Source organism: Dendrobium catenatum, unplaced genomic scaffold (assembly GCF_001605985.2).
Source record: "Dendrobium catenatum unplaced genomic scaffold, ASM160598v2 fragScaff_scaffold_1288, whole genome shotgun sequence".
NCBI lineage: Eukaryota > Viridiplantae > Streptophyta > Magnoliopsida > Asparagales > Orchidaceae > Dendrobium > Dendrobium catenatum.
The window spans coordinates 255,127-278,011 of NW_021319750.1; the positions used below are offsets into that span (position 1 = coordinate 255,127).

Genomic DNA, 22,885 nt, shown 5'->3' on the forward strand with positions numbered 1-22,885 from the left:
TCAGGCAGAGTAATAAATTAAGAATTGAGTTGGATATGCCTTAGATAATTTGCACTCCATTAGACTTAAATTAAAGGACTACCCTTCATAAGTTCTCATCTTCCAATCATTTTATGTAATGTGTGTTGTTTAAATAATTTAAATGCTAACATTCTAAATAAAAAAGATCAACTTAAATAAAATCAACATAAGATAGCTTGAGTACTTTTGAATTTTCTCATAATCAAGTACTCTTATATTTCATTCCTTTAGCTTCCATTTCAAATTTGATTTCAAGTTGATTGTTCGTCTTTTGAAATTCCTAAATATTATACCTTTAAACAAAATTTCATAAATCTCAAAATAAAAAATTTAGCCAATGTTTTGATGAGCTGGAAAAAAAAACCATTAATTCAATCAAAGGTCTTCTTAAATAACAAATACTTTTGCATAATAAAATAAATTCTATTGAATAGGAGAAAATCTTTGTTAAAATAAAAATTATATATTTTGTTATTGAGTCCATAATAAAATAATATTTTTATCCTTTGGGATAATATATTATTTTATATACCGTGCTTAGATTATAAAATATATGATTTGGTGAGGATGATAAAATTTGTCCACCACATCACAAGTAAGCAAACAGAGTGAACTCAAATCATATACCAATAATAAAACAAAAAAATTGGAACTATCCAGAGTTAAAACATTACATTGGACCTGAAATAAAAAATTAACAAGAAACAAAGCATCAACGGAGTGAAAGATTTCAAATAAAATATTGATGGAATATTACTGATACAATATAAAAGATGCTAATTCTTCACACATTTCAAAATAATTTAATAAGATGAGGCAAAAATAATTTCTAAAAACATGATACTTTTCTGTTAAGAGCCTAACCGTGAACAAAGGCAGCTGCTGCACTCCCCATGACTTCCACTGAGCAGTCTCCATGCATCTTCTATTCAGTAGAATACTTGATGCAAGCTTTACCATATACAAGTTAGTCACCATGATCTGTATAAAGCAATGGTTTTTCTGATGCAAATCAGCATACACTAAACTTATGTCAAACATCTGACTCACATTGATCAACTTGATTTCCAATTACTGCCCCCCTTGGGAGCAACGAACCCTCTACACTCCCAGAAGAAAACTTGGCGCAAATGTCAAATAAGCTTCCAGCAGCTGTATCACCTTGGTGGTTGATCTGAATTAGGATTTCCAACAGGTTGGCTGGAGCTGGAGCTGGCACCTACATTTTCCGTCGGGGGAGCGGATCCCCATTTGCCTTCGTTTGAGTCCAATGGTTCGAGCACATGAACACCGCCATCGCTAAGACCCAAGGCGAGCTGATTGGGTTCAGTGGGATGGGCAGCCACCACAACAGGATACGTGTTCACACTGAGAAAAATATTTAAGATGAAACTAAACATGTAGAAGAAACACATATAACTGTTATTGAGTAAATGATACGTGATCATATCATACCTTGGCGGTGCTTTGAGATAGGCCATGGGGCTTATCCGACATCTCAATCGAAGTGCAGACGTGAAGATGCTCACACTTCCATCTGTGAAGGTTGCATATATCATTTGGCTATCGCATGAATATGTAGCATGTGTTACAGACATGTCCCGTGGGATCCACTGCAGAAGATTCAAATTATTTATCAAATAATAATTTCCAGGTGGACTAGTCTAGTTGGCATATGCAAAAGATGGATTGATGAACCCACCTGTTTATGACAGTCCAGTTTTGTTGCTTCATAAATTGCAATCTGGGATTCATGAACAACCAAAAATTGAACCTGGTCCTGGTGAAATTGAACCTTGGTTTCTGCAAAGGCACCTGACATCCGATTAGGAGGAATCTGTAAAAATTTGCTCGCTTGTTTTTCCCAAGTATCCATTCCCCACACACACAACTGCAACAAAGAAAAGAGGATGCTTTTTCATCAGAAAAGAAATTGCTGATTCATTTTGTTCATACGATGAATAGAATGTCCCATATGAAGCATTCAATCTGCAATAAATCTCATGAGATTATGATGCATACCTGAGCATCTACTCCTGAAGATACGAGAACATTAAGGACATTCGAAAATGCAAGACCAGTAATCCTATTTTGATGCCCTCTGAGTTTGCTTTTAACCTGCACAGTGCAATACAAACAGAAGTAAAAAAAGGAGAACGTCATAACTACACTTTATGCCAAACCCGCAGGCTAAAAAACATTGGTTAGTGGGAAGGATCAAACCTCATCAACCCGCACATTATAGATTTGGATGGAAGAATCATCCATGCCTATGGCAATGATATTATTGTCTTGAGGGTGAAAAGCAAGAAAGGTCGCTGTTGGTGGTGGAGGCATGAAAGTTGTCATCGTCTGCAATAAACGAGATGGAGAGCTTTAGTCATCATAAAAAATACTGATATACACAAACACCGACATTTAATACCACACTGACACATATTTATGTGTGCGAAATTTGATTCGTATCTTTTTTTTTTTTTTCTCTTTATATTATTGTTGAAAATCAAAGGTTTGGCCCACCCAAGTTTGAATATCTTATAAGAGTAGTTTAAAAGATAGCAATAACAAATTTAAAGAGTTAGAACCAAATTGTAGGATAGCAAGGGAACTCAATCATTTATTCAGGAGGTACGAAATCTTCTCAACGAAAAAAATGGCAGAAATTAAACATTACTATGCCTTACAATAATTATAAAAAGCTAGAATTCTTGTAAAGGATGTGGTGAGCAATTATACCGAAGAAGAAGGAGAAAAAGAGATATATTGAATAATTAAGACATGATATAAAAGATCTAGTGGCTTCAATCAAATTAGATGCATTATAAGTGAAATGTAATAGGGTATCAGTTAAAGTTGAAGATATTCAAGAAAAATGACAATAGCACTTTGAGAAACAATTAAATGGAGTAATAAGAATATCATTTTAGAAGTGTGTGTCGAATAGTGAAGCATATTATAGATTGATCCAAAAAATGAAGTTATAACTGAAAATTGCATAAATAAAAGTTTTAGGTTCATATTAGATGCATATTAACACGTGAAGAGTTATATGGAATGTCAAATGACTTGAGAATAAGTTCTATGTTTACAACATTTAATAATCATGAAGATGTTTAAGTTTGCGATTAATGTAATTGTTATGAAAGAGAGTAATGAAACATATACTTAAAAAATGTGTATCGTTTTCAAATAAACAATTTTTTCATACTGCCAAAAAGAGTTACTATGATAGCTATTTTTATATGACGACAATTAATGAAAAAGCAAAGATATCGGAGAAAGAATCTTAATATGATATGCATGGATCTTGAGAAAACATATGATTAAGTACCACAATAATTGATAGGATGTGCCTAAGAGAACAAATATGTATTAAATGACTATTGAAGTTATCATGAAGATGCACATAAATAATACTTAAAGGGAGATGCCTTGATCTATTTTTTTGTAGTGCTGTCTACTGAAATAAAAGAAAGTTTTGAGTAATGGAAAAATATTTTAGAAGATAGATAACTTATAATTAGTGGAATAAAAAATGAATGCATGAGTAGATGTGATATTAATAATTATCAGTTAATTATATTAAGATAAAGTGATGCCTAGATGTGATACATTTAAGTATCTTGTACCCATTATATAAAATAATGGGATATAGATAAGGCTATAGCTTCTAAAGTTAAGGTTGAATTGTTCAAATAAAGAATGCCTAGAAAGTATTATAAACTTTTAATTAGACTAGGCATGTTGCATGAATCTAAGTGTTGTGAAGTAAAAAAATATCCTAAATTGAGCACGAAGGAAACTATTAGACCGGTCACTGGATTGGTCCAGCCAGTCCATCCTAGATCGGCCTTAGTTTATCAGAGGCGGAACTCCCCATAAGGTTCGGCCCTTTGGGTGGGGTATAGTAGCTGGTATTAAGAGAGGGATTAATGTGTTTAGGAGGGAAAATTCAAAGGAGGGGCTATTTTGAGATTTACTTCATGATTGTATCTTTAAGTAGGATATTTTCCCTAGGGTTAGGGGTTATCTCTTGTTTGGCTGAAATTAGATTGTTCTAACGATTGATTGGGCTCTATCTAACGACTAGAGATTGGGAGAGCCGGATCTTCCTTTCGAATTGAAGATCCATTGAATCTTATTCATTTTCTTCCATATTTCATCAGTTATAAAGGTTTTTCTCCTAGTTTTCTTCATCGCTCTTCTCATAAAATTCAAATTCAGCCTAGCTTTCTTGGTTTTCTACAAGCATTTCCTGTCAGAAATAAAAACAACAACAACATCAAGCCTTTATCACACTACGTGGGGTCAACTACATGAATCTACTTTCTCCATTGTGTCATATTAAGAGTCAAATTCTCATTTAAATCTAATAAAACAAGGTCATTTGTAATACTTTATAACCAAGTTTTTGTAAGTTTACCTTTACCTTTCTTAACATAGGTCATATCTAATACATCTACTCTCCTAACACGGTCATAAGAAGGCCGATATTTTATGGAGGAAATAAGAACATTAAAATGAATTTGTTAAAAAAATATAAATGATAAATTAATGAATAATTATATCAGGATAATTATTGAAGTGATATGTTGAAAAAAGGTAATTAAAGAGATTCAGTGGTTTGAATTATTAAAGGAAAAATTTGTGTGTATTATTCAATAAAGACTCCCCTTATTTATAATAGGAGAATGAATACAACATTTTAGGGAACAACAACATTAGCATAAACTACTCTTTAAATCCAAAGAACTTTCCTAATATAACTTTATGCTATCCTAAGCTAAAACATAAACAATGAACATTAGCACTAAACACTCACCAAATATAGGGAACCTTCATAGTACAACTTTATTCTATCATACAACAAAATGACATAAACAATGACATTAAACACGCACATTAGAAGGGCGAATTAAATTAATGTCTAAAGATTAGGAAGGAGAATAAAGCTTGAGAATATGAATAGTTCAAAATGATTTTCAAAGAATAAATTTAACAATTTAAATAACAAAACATGAACAAATAAAAAATTAGGATTCATGAAGCCAACCCAAATTAACAATAGAGGTTTAAGCACATGAAGCAAGTCACCTTGAATGTCATCATATTAAAGAGGGATATCTTCCCGCCTGATGCGGACATAACATATGAATCATTCTTTGATAGCGCAAAGCAGTGAATAGCTTCTTCGGGGTTTGTATCACTGATTTCATTAGTCATCAATATTCCGCTCGTAGGTTGCCATATCTGTGGCGCCACAGCTGCAGTTGCCTGGAGAGGGAAGCTTTGTTAAATGTTAGATAAATGGAGAAGTGTATGGCCTATTCAAGACTTTAAAAAAAAGGAGTAATCATCACCTTCACAGTGACATTTCTGTCGGTTTTCTGCCATTTCCATAGCTTGTGAACAGCATTGGATGCTAATGCCAAGATAGCATGGCCTGAATTAGTATAAATCAGCCGGGCAATCTGCATGGATAAAAAAAGATGACAAAAAGTCAGCCTAAAGCATGTGACCATAACTAGCATCACCTTGAAGTGATAAAATTTAAAATTCACGAAGAAAACAAATGTACCAAACTATTTCAAGCAATGTTGGGGAGTACATGAAGTTGAATTGAAATATATAATACACGTAAAGTCGTTGACTAGAAAATGATATTCTAGCCAACAATGTACTCCAAGAGGAGGATCAGAAGTTCCAATGACAACAGCTGCAAATGGATATCTTTGATGAACCTCTTTTGATGGTGACATCATTGCAAAGAATACTAAAGGAAAAAAAACCTGGAGCTCTTTTTTAGCAAGACCTGGAGCCCTTCTTAGCAACCCACCTCGTGGGATAGTCAAATTTGATGTTATTTACTTTGATTTTATATCTTTTAGTAAGTTGTAATAACCCCGTAGGCAATCTAAGGATTAGTTGCTTTCTTTCTATTTATAGCCTTGTAATGAATTATGAGATAAATTTGATATTGAATTGAAACCTGCTTGAATGGCAGGTACTCACTTCCCTCTTCTCTTCGCTGATCTTTGATAAGAGACCGAGTTTCTCTTTCTCTTTCTCACCTTTCTCTGTTCTTCTATTCCTCCTCTTCTTTACTTCTCATTTAATTTACATTCATAGCTTAATTTTCATAGCCATCTCACAAAATCTCCATAGCCAACTCATTTCCATGCTACATCACTTCGTCATTTCTAATCATACTTGTTAAAATAAATGGGAAACCAACATAAAGGGTTTGATAGAGCCATGGTGCATGCACATGGCAGATACCTCGTTATAAAATATCCAGCACAAATTGCAATTTCTAAACTCAACCCTAAAAGCTCCATGATATTCTCTTATCACATGCAACTAATTATTAAGTCACTTTTCCAAACCTACGTTAACAAAAAAGGTTATAGCAAACCATACATCCACAATATCTTATATAAAGATATTTTAGGTTATAACCTCAACATTAAAGGTTATATCCACCTTTGCAATGCCTTGTTAAAAATTTTATATAGACTTATCAAGATACAGAACAGATCGCACCTCAACATCACTGTAATCTTCCAACAAATTATTTATAATTATCAATTTAATACTGACTAAATTGCAGATATTGTACTTTATTTTTCACTCTACCAATTCTAAGCCCTTTCTCACCTAAAGTTTCTTACAGTATTTTTATTTCATTTATAAAAGGTTTTATTAAAATTACCTTATGCAAATAACATACATCAAGATACCTCATTTTGAATATTATTGTAAGCATCTTCATAACTAATAAAATGAGTGTGGTTCTTGTAGCTCAAGGTTTGGCTTTGAATCTTGTAGACCAACTCTTCTGCGAGAGATTGAGTTCATGCGAGTGGTGATTGTATAATAGCTTTGTAAGGTTATGGGCTTTTAAAATCAAACTGGCTTTTGAGTTAGCTGATTTGTAGAGTTAAAAGAGCATAAAGCATGTACAATTTATCTTTTATTCTTTAAAATTCAGTATTTCCCTTAATAGTATGTTCCCTTCATTTAGAAAAAAATGTGATAGAATATTTCTATTGTTAACTATTAACGACACATCAATAAAACCTTCACTCATATATAAAAACCAAAAGATATATTTTTTTAATTTAACATAAGGACCTATTTGTTTAAGATTTTGAAAACATAATACATATATCAATTTTAGCATCTGTTAAACTATGCTCTAAAAAGCATAAACAAGTATCAAGCAAGGAAACTTGATGATTTTTTGGCAAGTGAGTTTTACAATGGACAACACTTATTTAATGATGGAATCTATCTGAAGGCCTCCAATGTAAATATTTAGCGGTTACTCATGATGCACTAGAATTTTAGAGAGGCAATGAATCTTATTGTCCATCCGCCTACACTATCTAAAGAAGTTTTCAATGTTGCTTCGTCCACCTCATCATTCATAGGCATGCCTCAATCATTCTTTGTCATTAGATGAAGCAAACATCTGAATTCAAATACGTAGATCGTATCTTATCACATTTCCTTATTACTTAGTTTTCCATCAAAAAATTGCAAGTTATATCCTCCATTTATGCCTAGCTTGTACCATTGAATCCATGAAGAATTGAATCAATAAAGTCTTACAAATAGTTCGATATGGTATAATAGAAATTCCCAGAGTTCTTCCTCAAATTTGTCCTCCTGTTTTATCTTTCTTCATCCCTTTGCATGTTTAGCAGCAACGGAAGTATCTACTCTGTGGTGACATGCAAGCCTTGTCGGTTAGAGAACACGCGTCACGTCCCCACTAGCAAGAGACTATTTGAGAATGAATCCTAATAATATTCTCGGCCAGACAATAACTCTTTGTGAGCTGAAGTATTTTTCAGCTTGTCAAACTCGGTAAATTGTTGCGGATGGTGGATAGATTTTGCTTTAAGCGGTTAATGATTAAATTTTAATTTTAAATATTTCAGACTTTTTTTTAGATTTCATGGGTATTTGGGTGGTGTTTTGAATATTTGGAATTAATCTCTTCAGTTGAGATTTGCGTTCAACACGGTCATCATCGGGGTGTTAGTGGGCAATTGTATTTTATTGATTGGACCTTGTCAACTCTATCTACTGGTCGATGGAGGATCAGGTCCATAAACTTTATGTTTTTGTTGATGAATTTCTTTTGTCATACACCTTGAAGGCCTTATATGAGCGTATAAAATATATATTTCGGTCGGTGCCTTGAACATATATCTATTTGATAATTCGAGCCGTGTCGACTCCTATTTATCCATATAGAAAGATCGGGCTCAAATTGTGGTTCATTTATTGACCCGCACAGCATCCCCACACACTCTTTGAGGCCCATGCGGGTGTATGATACATCCTCATATGTGTACCTATGTGCATACATATTATAGTGTATGTGTGAGGGTATTTTTGAATGTTTAGCGTTGATCAGTTAAGCGGGCAACCATCATTTGAATGCAACGCTCTACTTGGAAGTTCGTGCATGCCTTCTGTCTACTTGTATAAATGTTTTGGATCCGATGGCGTATTATGGTCATTTGCTCATTTCATACAGGTAGATTGTCGTGCACTACTTGTTGCTTCGTGCAGATGAATTATAGTGCACTAACAAATCTCATGCGTTTGTTCGTATGAGCTTGCTCTTGCTGTAATTCTTTCTTCTTTGCTTGCCGACAACATGTTGGATATGAAACAGGTATTTTGCGGCGACCCTTAAGCATTTGCATTATCGCCAATCGATCACCTTTTGCTTGCAAGGGATCTATATATTTGTCTTCCATTGGATTATTGTTGGCTGTGGGAGTATTACGGCATTCTCTATTGTTTGTAGTGGGTATTTGCATTCATTGTGTGTTCCACTGGGCAAATTTGTAAGAGGCTACATTGTTTAATTGATGTTGACTATAGGGCATTACAATATTAATTGCATATCAATTTTTAATGTCTGTGGAGGACTGTAGCTTTCACCTTCTAACTAGCGAATATTAGTTGAGGGGATGCTTTAGTGTTCACTATATGTTGATTTCCTTCACTTACAGAGAACTTGTGCATCTGCTCATAGATAGCCCATCGTAAATGCATCTATGTTTGCAAAAGATTTGTCATCCTTGACGTGTCTATTGTTGTTGATCATCACTGATAGGTGTATTATTATACATACGACACCTCCCCTATCGCCGTCAGCAGATGATAACATTTATCGTATGATGCATTATGTATGTTTGTACAGAGTATTGCCATTTGCAGGCATATTACTATGCTCTCCATATTAATAGTACACAAACTGCACTTTATTTTTTATTTTCTGAATACACACCAGTTAACAAGTCATTGTGTTTGTCGTATGTTATCCATCGTACATTCTCTACGCTTCTCTCATGAGCATGTCCCTGCCTATTTATCACTACCATTCATGCATAGTTCATTAACATGTATGTTTGCATGGAACTCCTTTATTGCTTGATGTATTTTGATAACATCCATGATGTGTTATCACATTCACCACACATTAGTTTCCAGTACTTGTAAGAAATTGCAGCTTTTATTTGTTAACTAGTTGATGTAAATTGGAAGAATGTTGTAGTATTCGTCGCATGTCTATTGCTAACATCACTTATGGGAAGATTGATATGTTTGTTTGCAACTTAATTGGCATTGAATTTAAGCAAGTCGTGTTCATTGCAACTCCCCCATGCATATTTTGGTAGTGGAACATCACATATGAAGCATGTCACTCACCTCCTTCATATTTTACTTATGAACATGTCATTGTATTTATTGTAGTTTTTTTCACATTCTCAAGATAAATGTTGTGAACCAATTATTTTCGTTTATATGCAAGTTATGTGGTCCATTGAAAGCACCATGTTATTAAATAATATTCTTTATGATTCCACCATTACTTGTTAGTGAGTGGTGCTTGTAAATCCCACATTTGTTTGAATGCCTTAGGCCATTACATAGCCCTTTTTATATTTCAATTTTATTATACATTTGTCAAATTAAAACTTGGTTTATTGTCTATCACTTGAGTTTGATTCCCCGCCATCAGTTGTTTAAGTCTCAAGCAGTTCATGTTCAGTTCAGGCCAAGTTCCATATGCAAGTTCAATTCAAATCCAAAATGAGTTCGGTTCATTTGTGTTCAAGTTAATGTCCAAATAAAGTCCTTGTCATTTGGTCCAAATCAAGTTCATAAGTCCCCTGTTAATTTGTCCAAGTCCTTTGTGCATTTCAAACGAAATTTCGGCAGCCTCCTGGCGTCTCCCCCGTTTAGGGGAAACTACGGGAAACTGGGTCATCCCACCCTGCTACAAGAGTGTGTATGGGGGCTGCAAAGTACCTTCTTAAAGAACATAAGTGGCTTTCCCTACCACGTCACAAGGGCATGTACGGGTACTTAAGGACTCCCCACCAAGCTATAAGAGCGTGTATAGGGCTTACCCGCCTCGCCGTATGCGTCGCATCAGGTTTCCTCCTACCGTGCTACGAGAACGCGTATAGGGAATTTTTTGGCTCGACACGAACGCCGAAAATGGGGATTTTGAATTTAGAATGTTATACCTTTGTGCGATGGAGATAGGGACAACATTGTGGCACGCAAATTGAGACAAAGTATTTCCTTTTTTCTCTTTTTTTTATTTTCCTTTTTTTTTTTTGAAAAATCTTTCCTCTTTTTTGTCTTTCCTTTTTTTTAACCTCCTCTTTTTTTCTTGCATAAATTAAACATTAATATATATACACACACACATTAAGAATAATAAACATTAATAATGATAAATAGCACAAATAACACAAAAAAAGAAACTTAATATACCCTATTCTATGATCTATGAGGGAGATCGGGTTGGGTAGGTTGATTAGGTAGAAAAGTGGAGTCATGTGAGCTACGATCGGGTCAACTAAGAGGAACGTCAGCTTCGAGCTTTAGAAGGATCGAAGATGGGTCGCGACTATGCTTGCGGCTAGGGCAAAGATTGGTTTTGTTGGGGTTGGATGGGGAGTTCGGTCGGCCAGGAGTCGTGTGAGGTCGGGTCTTGAGTTCAGTTGTCTTGGTCATGAGAGATGAGGAAGGCAGCGGCGAGAGCTTGCTTAGGTTCGACTAGGATTGAAGGAGATCAGAACAAGAGGTTGTATGGGTGCGGGTTTGGAGTTATGGCATCGGCGAGTTCATATGGCTAAGGTAGAGAGGTGGTGCAGCAACAACATAGGAAGAGGAAGATTGATCGGCTAGAAGCTACAGGCTAACGGTGGGTGCGACTGCATCAAGTTCGGCTTCATATGTTTGCGAATGAAGGTCGGCACAATGGTTTTTGGTTCGACTGAAGTAGGTCAATAGTAATTGAAGTGTGGTGGAGTTTTGTCGACGTCGATGTAGACTGAGGGAGGTGGGAAGAGGCTGCAGGATTGAAGAGGTTTTGGCCGGACTAAAAGGGGGAAGAAGTGGATACAAAGAGCGGGGTCGAATGGCTCGTTTCTTGCATAAAAACCGAAACCTCCTTCTCATTCTCCTTTTTATTGACAAAGCTGTGCTGTTCTAATCAGCATTTGTGGCTTGCGGAGCAGGTATCGTGAAGAGAATGACATGAGAGGACATTTCGGCGTCGAATCGCAGAGATAAGGATTGTAGCAGAGGCAGGATGTAGGTTGGATTTGTACAGGAAATCAGCATGGGCTTGTAAAGGTAATCATTTAAGCCATTCTTCTTCTTTTTTTATCTACTGCTGGGGTCAACAAAGGTCATATTAGCTCCATGAGTATAAATCATATAATGGAAACCTCATTGTTCGTTTGAAGATGGATCCCTTTCTACTGTTACACTTATTCCAAAATTTGATTCTAATATTCTTTCCATCGATAAAATTATAACGGATATTAATTATGTTAGTAACTTTCTCACAAACATGTGAATTTTAGGTCTTGAATTTGAGGAAGAAGATTGGTAATGCTAAGATGATCGGTATGCTTCTTTTCATTAGTAAAATTATTCAATCCTTGCTGGCTTAGAGGCTAAAATCATGATTGACTTGGTTGAATTTATACAGCATAGGTGCTCTTATAAACCACGATATATTTTTTTTATTTTGATGCCCTTGTCAAGTTTTTACATTAACCGCTGAATTTCATTGTAGCTTTATATTAAAAACAACTAGTTTGGTAGAATGTTTTTATTTGCACCACAAATGATCAAATTTTTAAGACTATGACTAGGACACAAACAACTCAATTAAAGCAAAAATTCCACAACTGCCAAAATTTGTCAAAACATTCCCTCTAGAAGCTTTTGAAATGATCACTTATTGGAATCATGTCAGTAAAATTATTAAAACACATAATGTTCAATAAAAACATGTCGTTACATTTGTTTGATCTGAAATATTGAGCAAAGGCGCTATTACTATGCTTATCTATATAAGTGAGCCTTTTTATTACTTCCAAGCATAAGAATCTTATCAAAATAATTTAATAATAATCTATATATCCCTTTGATAATTAGAATAACACAATGCAAACATGCATTTCATGGAATGACTACAACAACAACAACATCAAGCCTTTATCTCACCATGTGGGATCAACTATATGAATTCCTTTTCTCCATTGTGTCATGTTAAGAGTCAAATTCTCATTTAAATCTAACAAAGAAATGTCATTTCTAATATTTTCTAACCAAGTCTTTTTACGTCTACCTCTACCTTTCTTAACATAAGTCAAATCTAATACATCTACTTTCCTAACTGGTCATGGGAAGGCCACTATTTTATGTGACCAATCCATCTAAGGCTACTCTATCTAATCTTATCTTCTGTTGGAGCTACTCCAACTTTTGCACGTATATGCTCATTTCATATCCTCTCTAAGAGTAAAGCCACTCATCCACCTGAGCATCCTCATCTCTGCAACACTTAACTTAATATTATGTTTCTCTTTTAATGGCCAACATTCTGCACCATAAAGCATTGTCGGTCTCACCACCCTCTTATAGAAATTTCCCTTAAGTTGGAGGGGGACTTTTCTATTACACAACAAGCCCGATGCATTCCTCCACTTCAATCGTCCAACTTGAATTCTACTAATAGTATTCCCATTTATTTCACAATTACTCTGAACAATAGACCCAACATATCTAAAATGTGTACTCTTATTAATGACTTGATCGTCCAAAGTCACAATCCCACCACTAGATCTATTATTACTAAAATTACACTCCATATATTTAGTTTTAGATCTACTCAAATGAAAGCCTAGACTCTTAGGTGGACCTGTATAATTCAAGTTTACCTTCAACTCCCTCTCTAGTCTTATCAACAACAAGAATATTATTAGCAAAAAGCATACACCAGGGTAAAACCTCTTGCAAATGTGTAGTGAGAATATCCAATGACTAAAGCAAAAAAGATATGGGCTTAAGGTTGATCCTTGATGTAATTCAACTGAAATAGGAAAATACTTGGTCAATCCACCTTCTGTTTGAACACAAGGAACAGCTCCTGCATACATATCTTTAATGACTAAAATACAAGCATTATTAACCATTTCCTTTTCTAGAACTCTCCATAATACTTCTCTTGGAACTTTATCATATGCTTTCTCTAAATTAATAAATATCATATGTAGATCCTCCTCATTCTCTCTATACTTCTCCATCAAACCTCTCAATAAAAATATAGCTTTCATAGTAGACTTGATCAGTGGAAATGACTGAGAAAAAATAAATTTAAGGCTTTCATGACTTGATCGGTGTTTAATAATAGGGTCCGAAAGATGCTTACTGAAAAGTTAGGTGGTGTAAGTCTGATGACAAAATAAAAATGAAAGAAGAGTGATGAAATTTTGCAAGGACTAGTTGATTGATGCAAAGATAGAAATAAAGCAGCATATTTTCCAGAAAGGTCATCACACGTCTACACGGACTACTCAAACCTTCATGGCATAAAGAAAACAACAGTTAACCTTGCATGTAAGTAAAACTTTTAATACTCTAACTATTGTGTTGCATCAGATACAAAAAATCCAAACGATGGTTATCAAATCTTTATAAATCTGTAATTGTACGAGCCAAGAATGAGCAAGAAATCCTCACCTTTACAGCAAGTAGATTATCTGGAAGTCTAAGAGAACAACATTGAGATGGTTCAGTGATTTCAGCGAGTTTCCATATCTTTGATTTGTCAACTGACTCATCAAGAACCTTGGGCTTCACATCAGAAATACTACGACTATCACCATTCTGCAACAATTTTAAGAGATTTTGGTTCACCTCAAACAATGTAAAGCAAAATATGAATTATTGGAAAGCTGGATTTAGAAAACATATGAAAAACATAGACAACCAGGAAACTGCAGAATAAAAGATTTTACCAATCCAACAATAGGGGCTACTATGGTACTACGATCAGCAATAGCGACACTAATTCCAGGCATAGCACTCACGGCCCCCAAAGAGCTAATGGTCGGTGCCTGCAGCATTAAAGAATGGTTGCATCTAATTTAGCTGTAGTAAATAAAAATATAAATCAAACAAAAAAAGCAAGCTAAAGGCACAAAACATCACGTAAATAGCAGCAACCAACCTTTGCCTCAGAAACTGATCTCGCAACACTGTAAAGTCGACTTTCGAAGGAACGTAACAGTTGAAAACCCTCAACATTTGCTAATATCTTAATACAATTATCACTAGTAGAAACAGCTAGTAGTGATCCTAATTTGTTGAAGCGGATGCGTGGAGAAGCCTAATAAATAGCCATGCAACAAATTGATTTCTTAAAATCAGAATTTCTGAAGATAAATGGAAAACAAAAATAAAAATATCAATCAGTTAAATTAATTACCGACAATCCACCCTCTGCATCAGTTGTTGTCAGAAGGTTAATATTGTCCATATCCCAGAACTTGACCACAAAATCATCTCCAGCAGCCAAAAATCTATTTTTCGTTGTATCAAATTGCACAACCCCCATTGACCTTTTCCGGAAACCAGAATATGTTCTCTTTACAGACCCTTCGCTTTCATTCCACTCAACAATATATGAATCTCCTTCTTTACTAGTACCACAAGAGAAAAGCCTGCACATGCACATGCAACATACCAGATTTTTGCATAAAGAATGATGCCATAATTAACAAAGCAGATGATGACCATTATATCAAATCAGGTCATCTTATCAAAAATAAAGGAGATAGGCAACCTTGTTCCATCAGCACTATAAGCCATGGTAGTACACCATTGACCAGGTGCTGTATAATTCACTCTTGAGCCCCCATTATCATACAACCAAGCCTTTATTTTTCCATCAAGGGAAGTGGAGAAGATAAACTAAATGATAGAGATAGAAGGTTAAGCATGATTTCATAAAGTTCAATAAATTCTGCATCCAGCATCCAAACAAGAGATCTAAAAGATGAGCAGGAAGTTACATGAATATTTTCTTTTGAATGTGGGCATATGGAGTAAATAGGTGCCTCATGACCTTCATAAGTATACTGCACGACGCCAGTAGTAGCATCCCAAACCTGCAGACAGAAGATTGTCAAGAACAGGGACACTTTCCAAAGCTAACCATCATCTCAGTAAATCATACAAACCTTGATAGTTTTGTCAACTCCACAAGTCACAATGCACAATTGCTTGTTCGGTTGTGAGAAAGCAATGTCATTAACCCCACCACTATGGGCATCAATCTAATAGATAGGAACATCACAGAAAAAAAACAAACAAATAATAATATAGAAAATCTAATTTGTGAGCTAAGATTGTTATGTCCTAGTGAAGAAAAATAAGTCATAAGAAGTACCTCCAAGTGCTGTGATAGATCATCACGGCCATTGTAATTGTACAAGTGCACAATGTGCTTGGAATATGCAACACCTAAGTCAAAAAGGGTCAGCCTATAAGATTCATCAAGCAGCATCAATGGGATTTTTGACTAATTTTCTCCAACATCATGAATGATCTTTTCCAAAATTTCTCCAAAGCCATAAATTGCTATAAAAGCCATACATTACATATAAAATATTTAACACATGAAAACTTTTGAGCAGAAAGGAAAAGACTAGTTTCATTTTTTAACTAACCAAACTGACTGCCATCAGGACTCCAAAGAACACGGTTAACGGATATGGAAGGATCCTTAACCAAAGTGGACTGCTCATCAAAACATTGAAAAAAATGCATTTAGTCATAAAGGATAAAAAACTCCATGCAAACCCCAAAGTTAAGAGTACCTGCAGGAGAGTTGAGCATGCTGAAAGTTCCCAGACTTTAAAATTTCTATGAGAAAGTCTTTCTCTAGTGGACACCTCCCACACAGCAATATCACCGACATTGGTGCCAACTGGAAGATCCCAAAAACCTAAGTTGCATGGTCTAATATATTCCCACAAGAATTAACAAAATAATCTACTAAACAAAGCTGTAACCTAGAAGAAGAGTTGGCTGAGAAGGGTGAAAATCCATGCTCATCACAGCAGACCCTTGATTTAAAGTCACGGCTACATTCTTTGGCAACTCATCAGTATTGTACTGGTTCCTTGGAATAGCAGCATAACCTACAGGCAAGTGAGTAGCTGGTAGGGCAACCTGCAACAGAGCCATAGATTAGGGATGTCAGGCATTTACAAGGAAGCATCTAGCTAACTTGAAAAAAAAATCCAATAGTTTCCAGTGGAGAAATGAATAAAATGGTAAACTCAAACAAAAAGAAGAATAGAGTTACCTCCTCAGATATTCCCATAGCACGTGGCCGTTTAAGAACATGTTCCGAATCTGCGGAGTGATAATCCACAGGAGGGTTGCTGTTAGGAGTCACAGGGCGTTTCAAGAGAGCAGCTACATTGATTAAAAAAAGGCTGTAAGTACAACGTTTATAAGTTCAATAATCGTCTGACAGTAAAGTATGTTTAATAAAGATATTGTTTTCACATTTTATCTAAAATTGGGTGGTTAAAATAGAAGTGCCTCCATAGCACCATGCAATAAGAGAAAATCATAGAGAGATAAAATAGGTATTATAAACTATAGTTAAACTAGAGGCTACATGAATTGTGGGTTTAACAACAAATTAGTCAGCTGTAATCAACTTAATAATATTAAAAATAGATGTCAAGATGGATTTCTGTAAAATTTACAAGGATAAAAAGAGAAACACTTATATTACAGAGATTATGAGTATACCACTATTAAAGATGAAGGGGTCGATAATAGAGTTAGGTTGTTAGGGGACTTACAACAAAGAGCAAGCGGTTTATCGGTAAGGAGACTGTATCGAATTACATGAACAATTATGAAGAAAATGAGTAGACCAAATGTTTTTCATAGAAAACACTTGTAAATCTCAAATATTTTCTAACAATCTTCATAAAACAGTGAGAATTCTTTACAAAAATCCGCACAAAATCACAAAAACAGTAGATAATTTGTATTATTTTATGAAAGGAACACGGAAAATAGCAAGATACACTTGATCCTCAATTCGAGAGGAGGATCGAACTCTCCCAAATCTCTAGACGCCGCTAGAGCCCAAAGAAAACCTAAATCTAAGATATCTCAAATTTTAGCCAAATTCAAGATGCCCTAACCCTAGGAAAATCAAGTATTTAATGCATATGAATCAAAAGAAAATCTCTAAACAGTCCCTACATTCAATTTTCCTCCTAAACTTCCTCAAAATTCCTTCCTAAAATGGCTCTTTGGAAATTGGAACCGGGTGACTCGTCCGACACGTACAGACAGGCGGGAGAGTCTGCCTGTTTCGCCTGCGCCGGTCCCGTGTGGACCGGCTGGACCGGTCCAGTGGACCGGTCTAACAATACTCTCCTCCCAAAGATCCACCTTGAGGACGTCCTCAAGGTGGAAATATGCTCGTGTTCTTGTGGAGGTGGCCATCCTTGAGATGGCTGAAAAAACTTACCAAATTACTAAGTCAAGTGTTGCACTAAAAGTGAAACATCCCCTCCCTCTAATCTTATCATATTCAGCCTATGTAGTCCCACCAGATAATCTTCCCCCACCTCTTGTATGTCCCTAACTATGGTCTTAAGTGATACCATGGCTTTGGATAGCTCTACATCTCCCCTTATAACTACCTTTCTCCCATCCACCATTAATTCCATCGTGAGTGCCCCCCAATTATATTTGGTTTTTCCCAAGGTTTGCAACCACTTCATCCCCAATATGACATCAATACTTCCTAACTCTAGTGGGAGAAAATCCTCCCTTACCTAAATCCCCTGGATGGTCAACACCACTCCTCTACAGATCCCCTGATCTTTCTCCACCTTCCTTGTACCCATCATCACTCCATAACAACCGATGTCCACCAATTTCACTCCCAATTGGTCGATGATCTGAGTGGAAATGAAATTGTGGGTAGCCCCACTATCAATTAACACCACCACATCCCTACACTCTATCTCCCCCTTCACCTTCATGATATGATTCGTAGTGAATCCTACCACTGAGTTCAGGGAAACCTCAGTCAGATCCAAGTGTAGTTTCTCCTCCATCTCCTCCTCACCTCCCTCCTCAGTTTCCTCGTCATCGCAGATGGTGAGAACCTGAAGAGTTCGGTCCTTGCACCGATACCCTGGCGTATACTTCTCCTCACACCTGAAACACAACCCCTTTGCCCTCTTCTCCTGCATCTCCTTCTCTGCCAGCCTCTTGAAGTTTTCCCCACTCCCTCCTACTGGCTTCTCCCTGGTGGTCTCATTAATGTTGTCTGATGCAAGCCCCTTGGGTGCTAAAAGAGTGGTCGTAGTCTTGTAAGAGCCTCCTGAGCTGCTGCTCCTGGCTCCGTTCTCCAGATTCTTCTGATTTTTCACCTGCTGTGCCAACCTCATGGCCTCCCCCAAGTCACTAGGCATCAGAACTTTCACTGTCACTCGGATCTCTGCCTTCAACTCCTTCATGAAGTTCCCCTCCAATATAATATCTGATAATCGTTCCACCCTACTAGCCAAGTGCTCGAACCGCTCACGGTAGTCTTCTATTGATCCCTCCTGCACTAGAGCAAAGAACTGTTCATAGAAATCTCCTCCCCGGTCGGTTTAGAAACGTTCTATTATGCAGTTTTTTAATTTTCTCCGGTCCCTGATAGGTATCCTCTGGTCTATCCACTGGTACCATGACAGTGCCTTCCCCTCCAAACATAGGCCTGCTGCTGTGAGCTTCTCCTCCTCCGTTAGCCCATTAACAGCAAAGTACCTATCCACTTTATAGATCCACCCATACGCATCTTCCCCCTCGAATATAGGCATCTTCAACTTCCTCACCTTCTGATCTCTACCATTTCCTCTTATTCCTCCATAGCTTCCCATCTCCCAAGTGCTCGGCCCACCCCACGTTTCCCGATTTTCCCTTGCCCTGCCATAGCCCAAACCCCCTTCGACTTCCCCTCTTCTTCCTTCAAAATCAACACCTTAGCAACCATAATGTCCCTCCCAGCGTTCCCAATCAACACCACTTTGCTCCATCCCTCCATACACATGCCTTTCCCCATACCTACCTCCTCTATCCTCCCTCTGGAAAGGCTCCAGATAGGGTTTCCTTCTTTCTCCCTCCCTGATTTCCAACTCATCTTCCTCCCTATGAATTTTAGAATTCGTATTTTTTCTTTCATCCTCTTTTGCCACGGAAGCAGTCGTTTGATTGTGAATTTCCAATATTTTCTTCATCATGTCCCGGAGATCGGTTACTTATCCTTCCATGGAGGAAATACTTTCCTCCACCGTTGTCTTGATTTGATTCATATCCCCTTCAAGCCTTTCTTCTAGCGCATCAACTTTCTTGGCCGTCATCTCTATCTGAACTTTTGTAAATCCAAAAATTCCGTATTTAGATTACAAAAACCGCAACTCTGTCCCTTCCCGACCAAAAATCAGTCGCCGAACTTCGCCAAAATCAGCCCACGAACGGTCCCAAGTTTTGCTCTGATACTAATTTGATAGGACACACTTGTAGATCTCAAGTATTTTCTATAAATCTTCGGAAAACGGCGAGAATTCTTCACAAAAATCCGCACAAAGTCACAAAAACAGTAGATAATTTGTATTATTTGATGAAAGGAACACGAAAACTAGCAAAATACACTTGATCCTCAATTCGAGAGGAGGATCGATCTCTCCCAAATCTATAGACGCCGCCAGAGCCCAAAGAAAACCTAAATCTAAGATATCTCAAATTTCAGCCAAATTCAAGATGCCATAACCCTATGAAAACCAAGTATTTAATGCATACGAATCAAAAGGAAATCTCTAAACAGTCCCTACATTCAATTTCTCTCCTAAACTTCCTCAAAAAAACTTCCTAAAACGGCTCTTTGGAACCGGGCGACTCGTCGGACGCATACAGATAGGCGGGAGAGTTCGCATGTTTCGCCTGGGCCGGTCCCATGTGGACCGGCTGGACCTGTCCAGTGGACCGATCTAACAGTTTTAAAACTAAAACTGTCCAAAAAATCTGGTGGAATAAAGGGTCTCCACTTAAATAATACTCATCAATAATAAGTAAAGAATGAGGAATCATAAGTCTAATCAAATATTTATGAAAAGTTAATGTAGATGATGAATATAAGCCGCACGAATTAAAGTCAAAAGATATTAATATCTGAAACAAATTTAAGAGGACATGAATTGAGCACATAGCTAAAAGTTATTTATAAGTACCTGAACTGGGAGGAGCAGCAAGGCCAAGGGGACCACCCGATATAGCTGGATGCGGCATGGGAGTGGCATTGGATGCATTTGCCATCCAACCAGCAAGAGTTGTTGGAAGATTTGTTGCTTGTGGCTGAAAAGGCTGAGAAGTAAAAGAAAAAATGAAATATATATACATCATGTGTCCCATGATATCAACTTGGTGTATACATAGCTCAGAGATTTACTAATCACCGTTATAACCCCACCAACTGCATGTGGACCTAGTTGAGGAAATCCCCCCTGCTTAGGCATCACGTTCATGACAGGAGGAGCTGGAGATGCCACTCGAGCACCATTTGGTTGAGAGCAAGAATGATCATAAAATAGTGTTTTAATATCTGGGTTTGACCTCGGATTCTTACATAGTTGATGCTGCCAATTCAAACTGTACAGAACAATGCAGTTAGAATGCTACAAAATTAGAGGAGTCTGGGGAATGAGAACTTAGCTACAACATCATACCTCTGATTAATAAGCGTCCTCAGTCTCGAATTCTTAAGGTTTGGGAACTGCAGCTTGTCACGAAACAAAGGATTGGCCTCGATCAACTTCTTAAGCTCAGAGAGCATTACGGCCCTTGCTGATTTGGTATCGCCATATTTGGAAAGCTGCTCATTTTCCCTGCACAAGGAGAACCCAAAACAACAAAAAAGGTTGTATTCAAGCACAAAATTAAGTTATCAAAATCTGAATTCAACAGCGATACCTGAAATTATCCAAGGTCAGGAGCTGGGTGATCTCCTTAAATAGGTCCTCATTGAAAGCAGCGAAGACCTTGAGATCCTTCACCAATATATCCACAGCCTTGGACCGTTCTTTCCTGCCACCACAACATCCAAGCAACACAAAAATAAGATATAAACAACTTTAAAAAAAGCCATAAACAAGAAAAACCTCCGCAACAAAAAATAACTATACGAACTTATCCAAAGCCTCGAGATACTTCTGCTTCCGAATCTCAAAGAAAATCTTCATAGAATAACGGTTATCGTCCACCTTGGTGAATCCTGAGAGATACCTCTCCACCTCCTCCCAATCCCCACCGAGAACCGTCTCCTCGAAGTGCTTCATATTGAAAAAGAACCCCGACTCCTGCTCCAACCTTCACAAGCCAAGTGCACCAAATCAAAAACAAAGCGAAGAAAAAGTAGAATTCCAGGATGGAGACAAGGGCTAGAAGAGGGCTTTGGTGGATTCCTCACTTATGAACCGTCTCCTTGAACTTCTCCTCGTCTAGGAACTGCAGTATCAAGAACACGAGTTCTCTGCTAAGAGAACTCATGGCCAGGTGCAATACCGCGAGATCAGGGCTATTTCGGATCGGGGATCCGGCGACGGCGACTGGATCCTACCTCGCCTATTCGGATCGGGTGGAGGAGTAAGCGTAGGCCCCCGGATCGATCGCCGGAGAACCCGTCTCCGATTGAAGCTAAGAGAGAGAAATCTCGATAGAGAAAAAAAAGTAGGAAATCGCAAGCGGAGGCGCAGAAGTAGAGAACGATAAGGGGGTAGAAAAAAAAAGGATGAGAATTGGGGAAGAGAGCTGTTGGGGTTTGCGGTGGGGTCTATTGCGTCTTTATGTAAGATTAGAAGTCCCCTCAGCTGATATGGACCGAGTAATAAGCCCACGGACTTATATGATAAGTACCAGAACAATACAATCACTTTTCTACTAGCCTATCGCTTATCACCCGCTGCGCTGTTCAGAAGGATCGAGGAAATTTCGGGGAAAATAATTACGTTATCACGCACGCGCGTGCTCTTATACCCACCCACATAAGACGGCTACTGGTTTAGTGGCTTGAAATGGTCATTCGTTTGGTCATTTTTTCCGGTCCCCCTTGTAGAGAAGCTAATAGATTTACTTCATGCACGGATCTCTGAGACTTGAGACTTGGAATATATAACAACTCAAAAGTCATAGCTTTTTCTTTCTTTTTAAATTTTAGAAATATTTTTTAATTATTATTATTCATGAAAATATTTTTTTCTATTCCTTTAATGTCAAAATTCAAATTTAAACTCAAATCCTTCAAATTTCAATAATTTGCCCCTTAAACAAAAATACATGTATTTTTTTAGGATGTGTTAGATCCTAAATCAAATATTTTATTTAGATCATCAAGAATTCTCCTTTTTTTTAATAATTCTTTTTTATAAATATAATATTT

General features: G+C 36.9%; 1 protein-coding gene across 1 annotated transcript; it reads right to left on the bottom strand.

Moving 5' to 3' along the window:
* Positions 1-643: 643 nt before the first annotated feature.
* Positions 644-22,517, bottom strand: LOC110092210 (protein TPR3). Its single transcript, XM_020816652.2, has 25 exons — positions 21,917-22,517; positions 21,637-21,816; positions 21,421-21,534; positions 21,177-21,335; positions 20,907-21,099; positions 20,682-20,814; positions 16,733-16,845; positions 16,437-16,596; positions 16,242-16,351; positions 16,092-16,161; positions 15,812-15,885; positions 15,603-15,698; positions 15,435-15,530; positions 15,206-15,333; positions 14,849-15,083; positions 14,591-14,749; positions 14,379-14,477; positions 14,101-14,247; positions 5,382-5,492; positions 5,116-5,295; positions 2,245-2,373; positions 2,044-2,139; positions 1,724-1,912; positions 1,477-1,634; positions 644-1,389 (listed from the first exon to the last, which is right to left on the bottom strand). The coding sequence occupies exons 1-25, from the start codon at positions 21,994-21,996 to the stop codon at positions 1,179-1,181; spliced, it is 3,420 nt and encodes a 1,139-aa protein (XP_020672311.1). The 5' UTR covers positions 21,997-22,517; the 3' UTR covers positions 644-1,178.
* Positions 22,518-22,885: the final 368 nt, after the last annotated feature.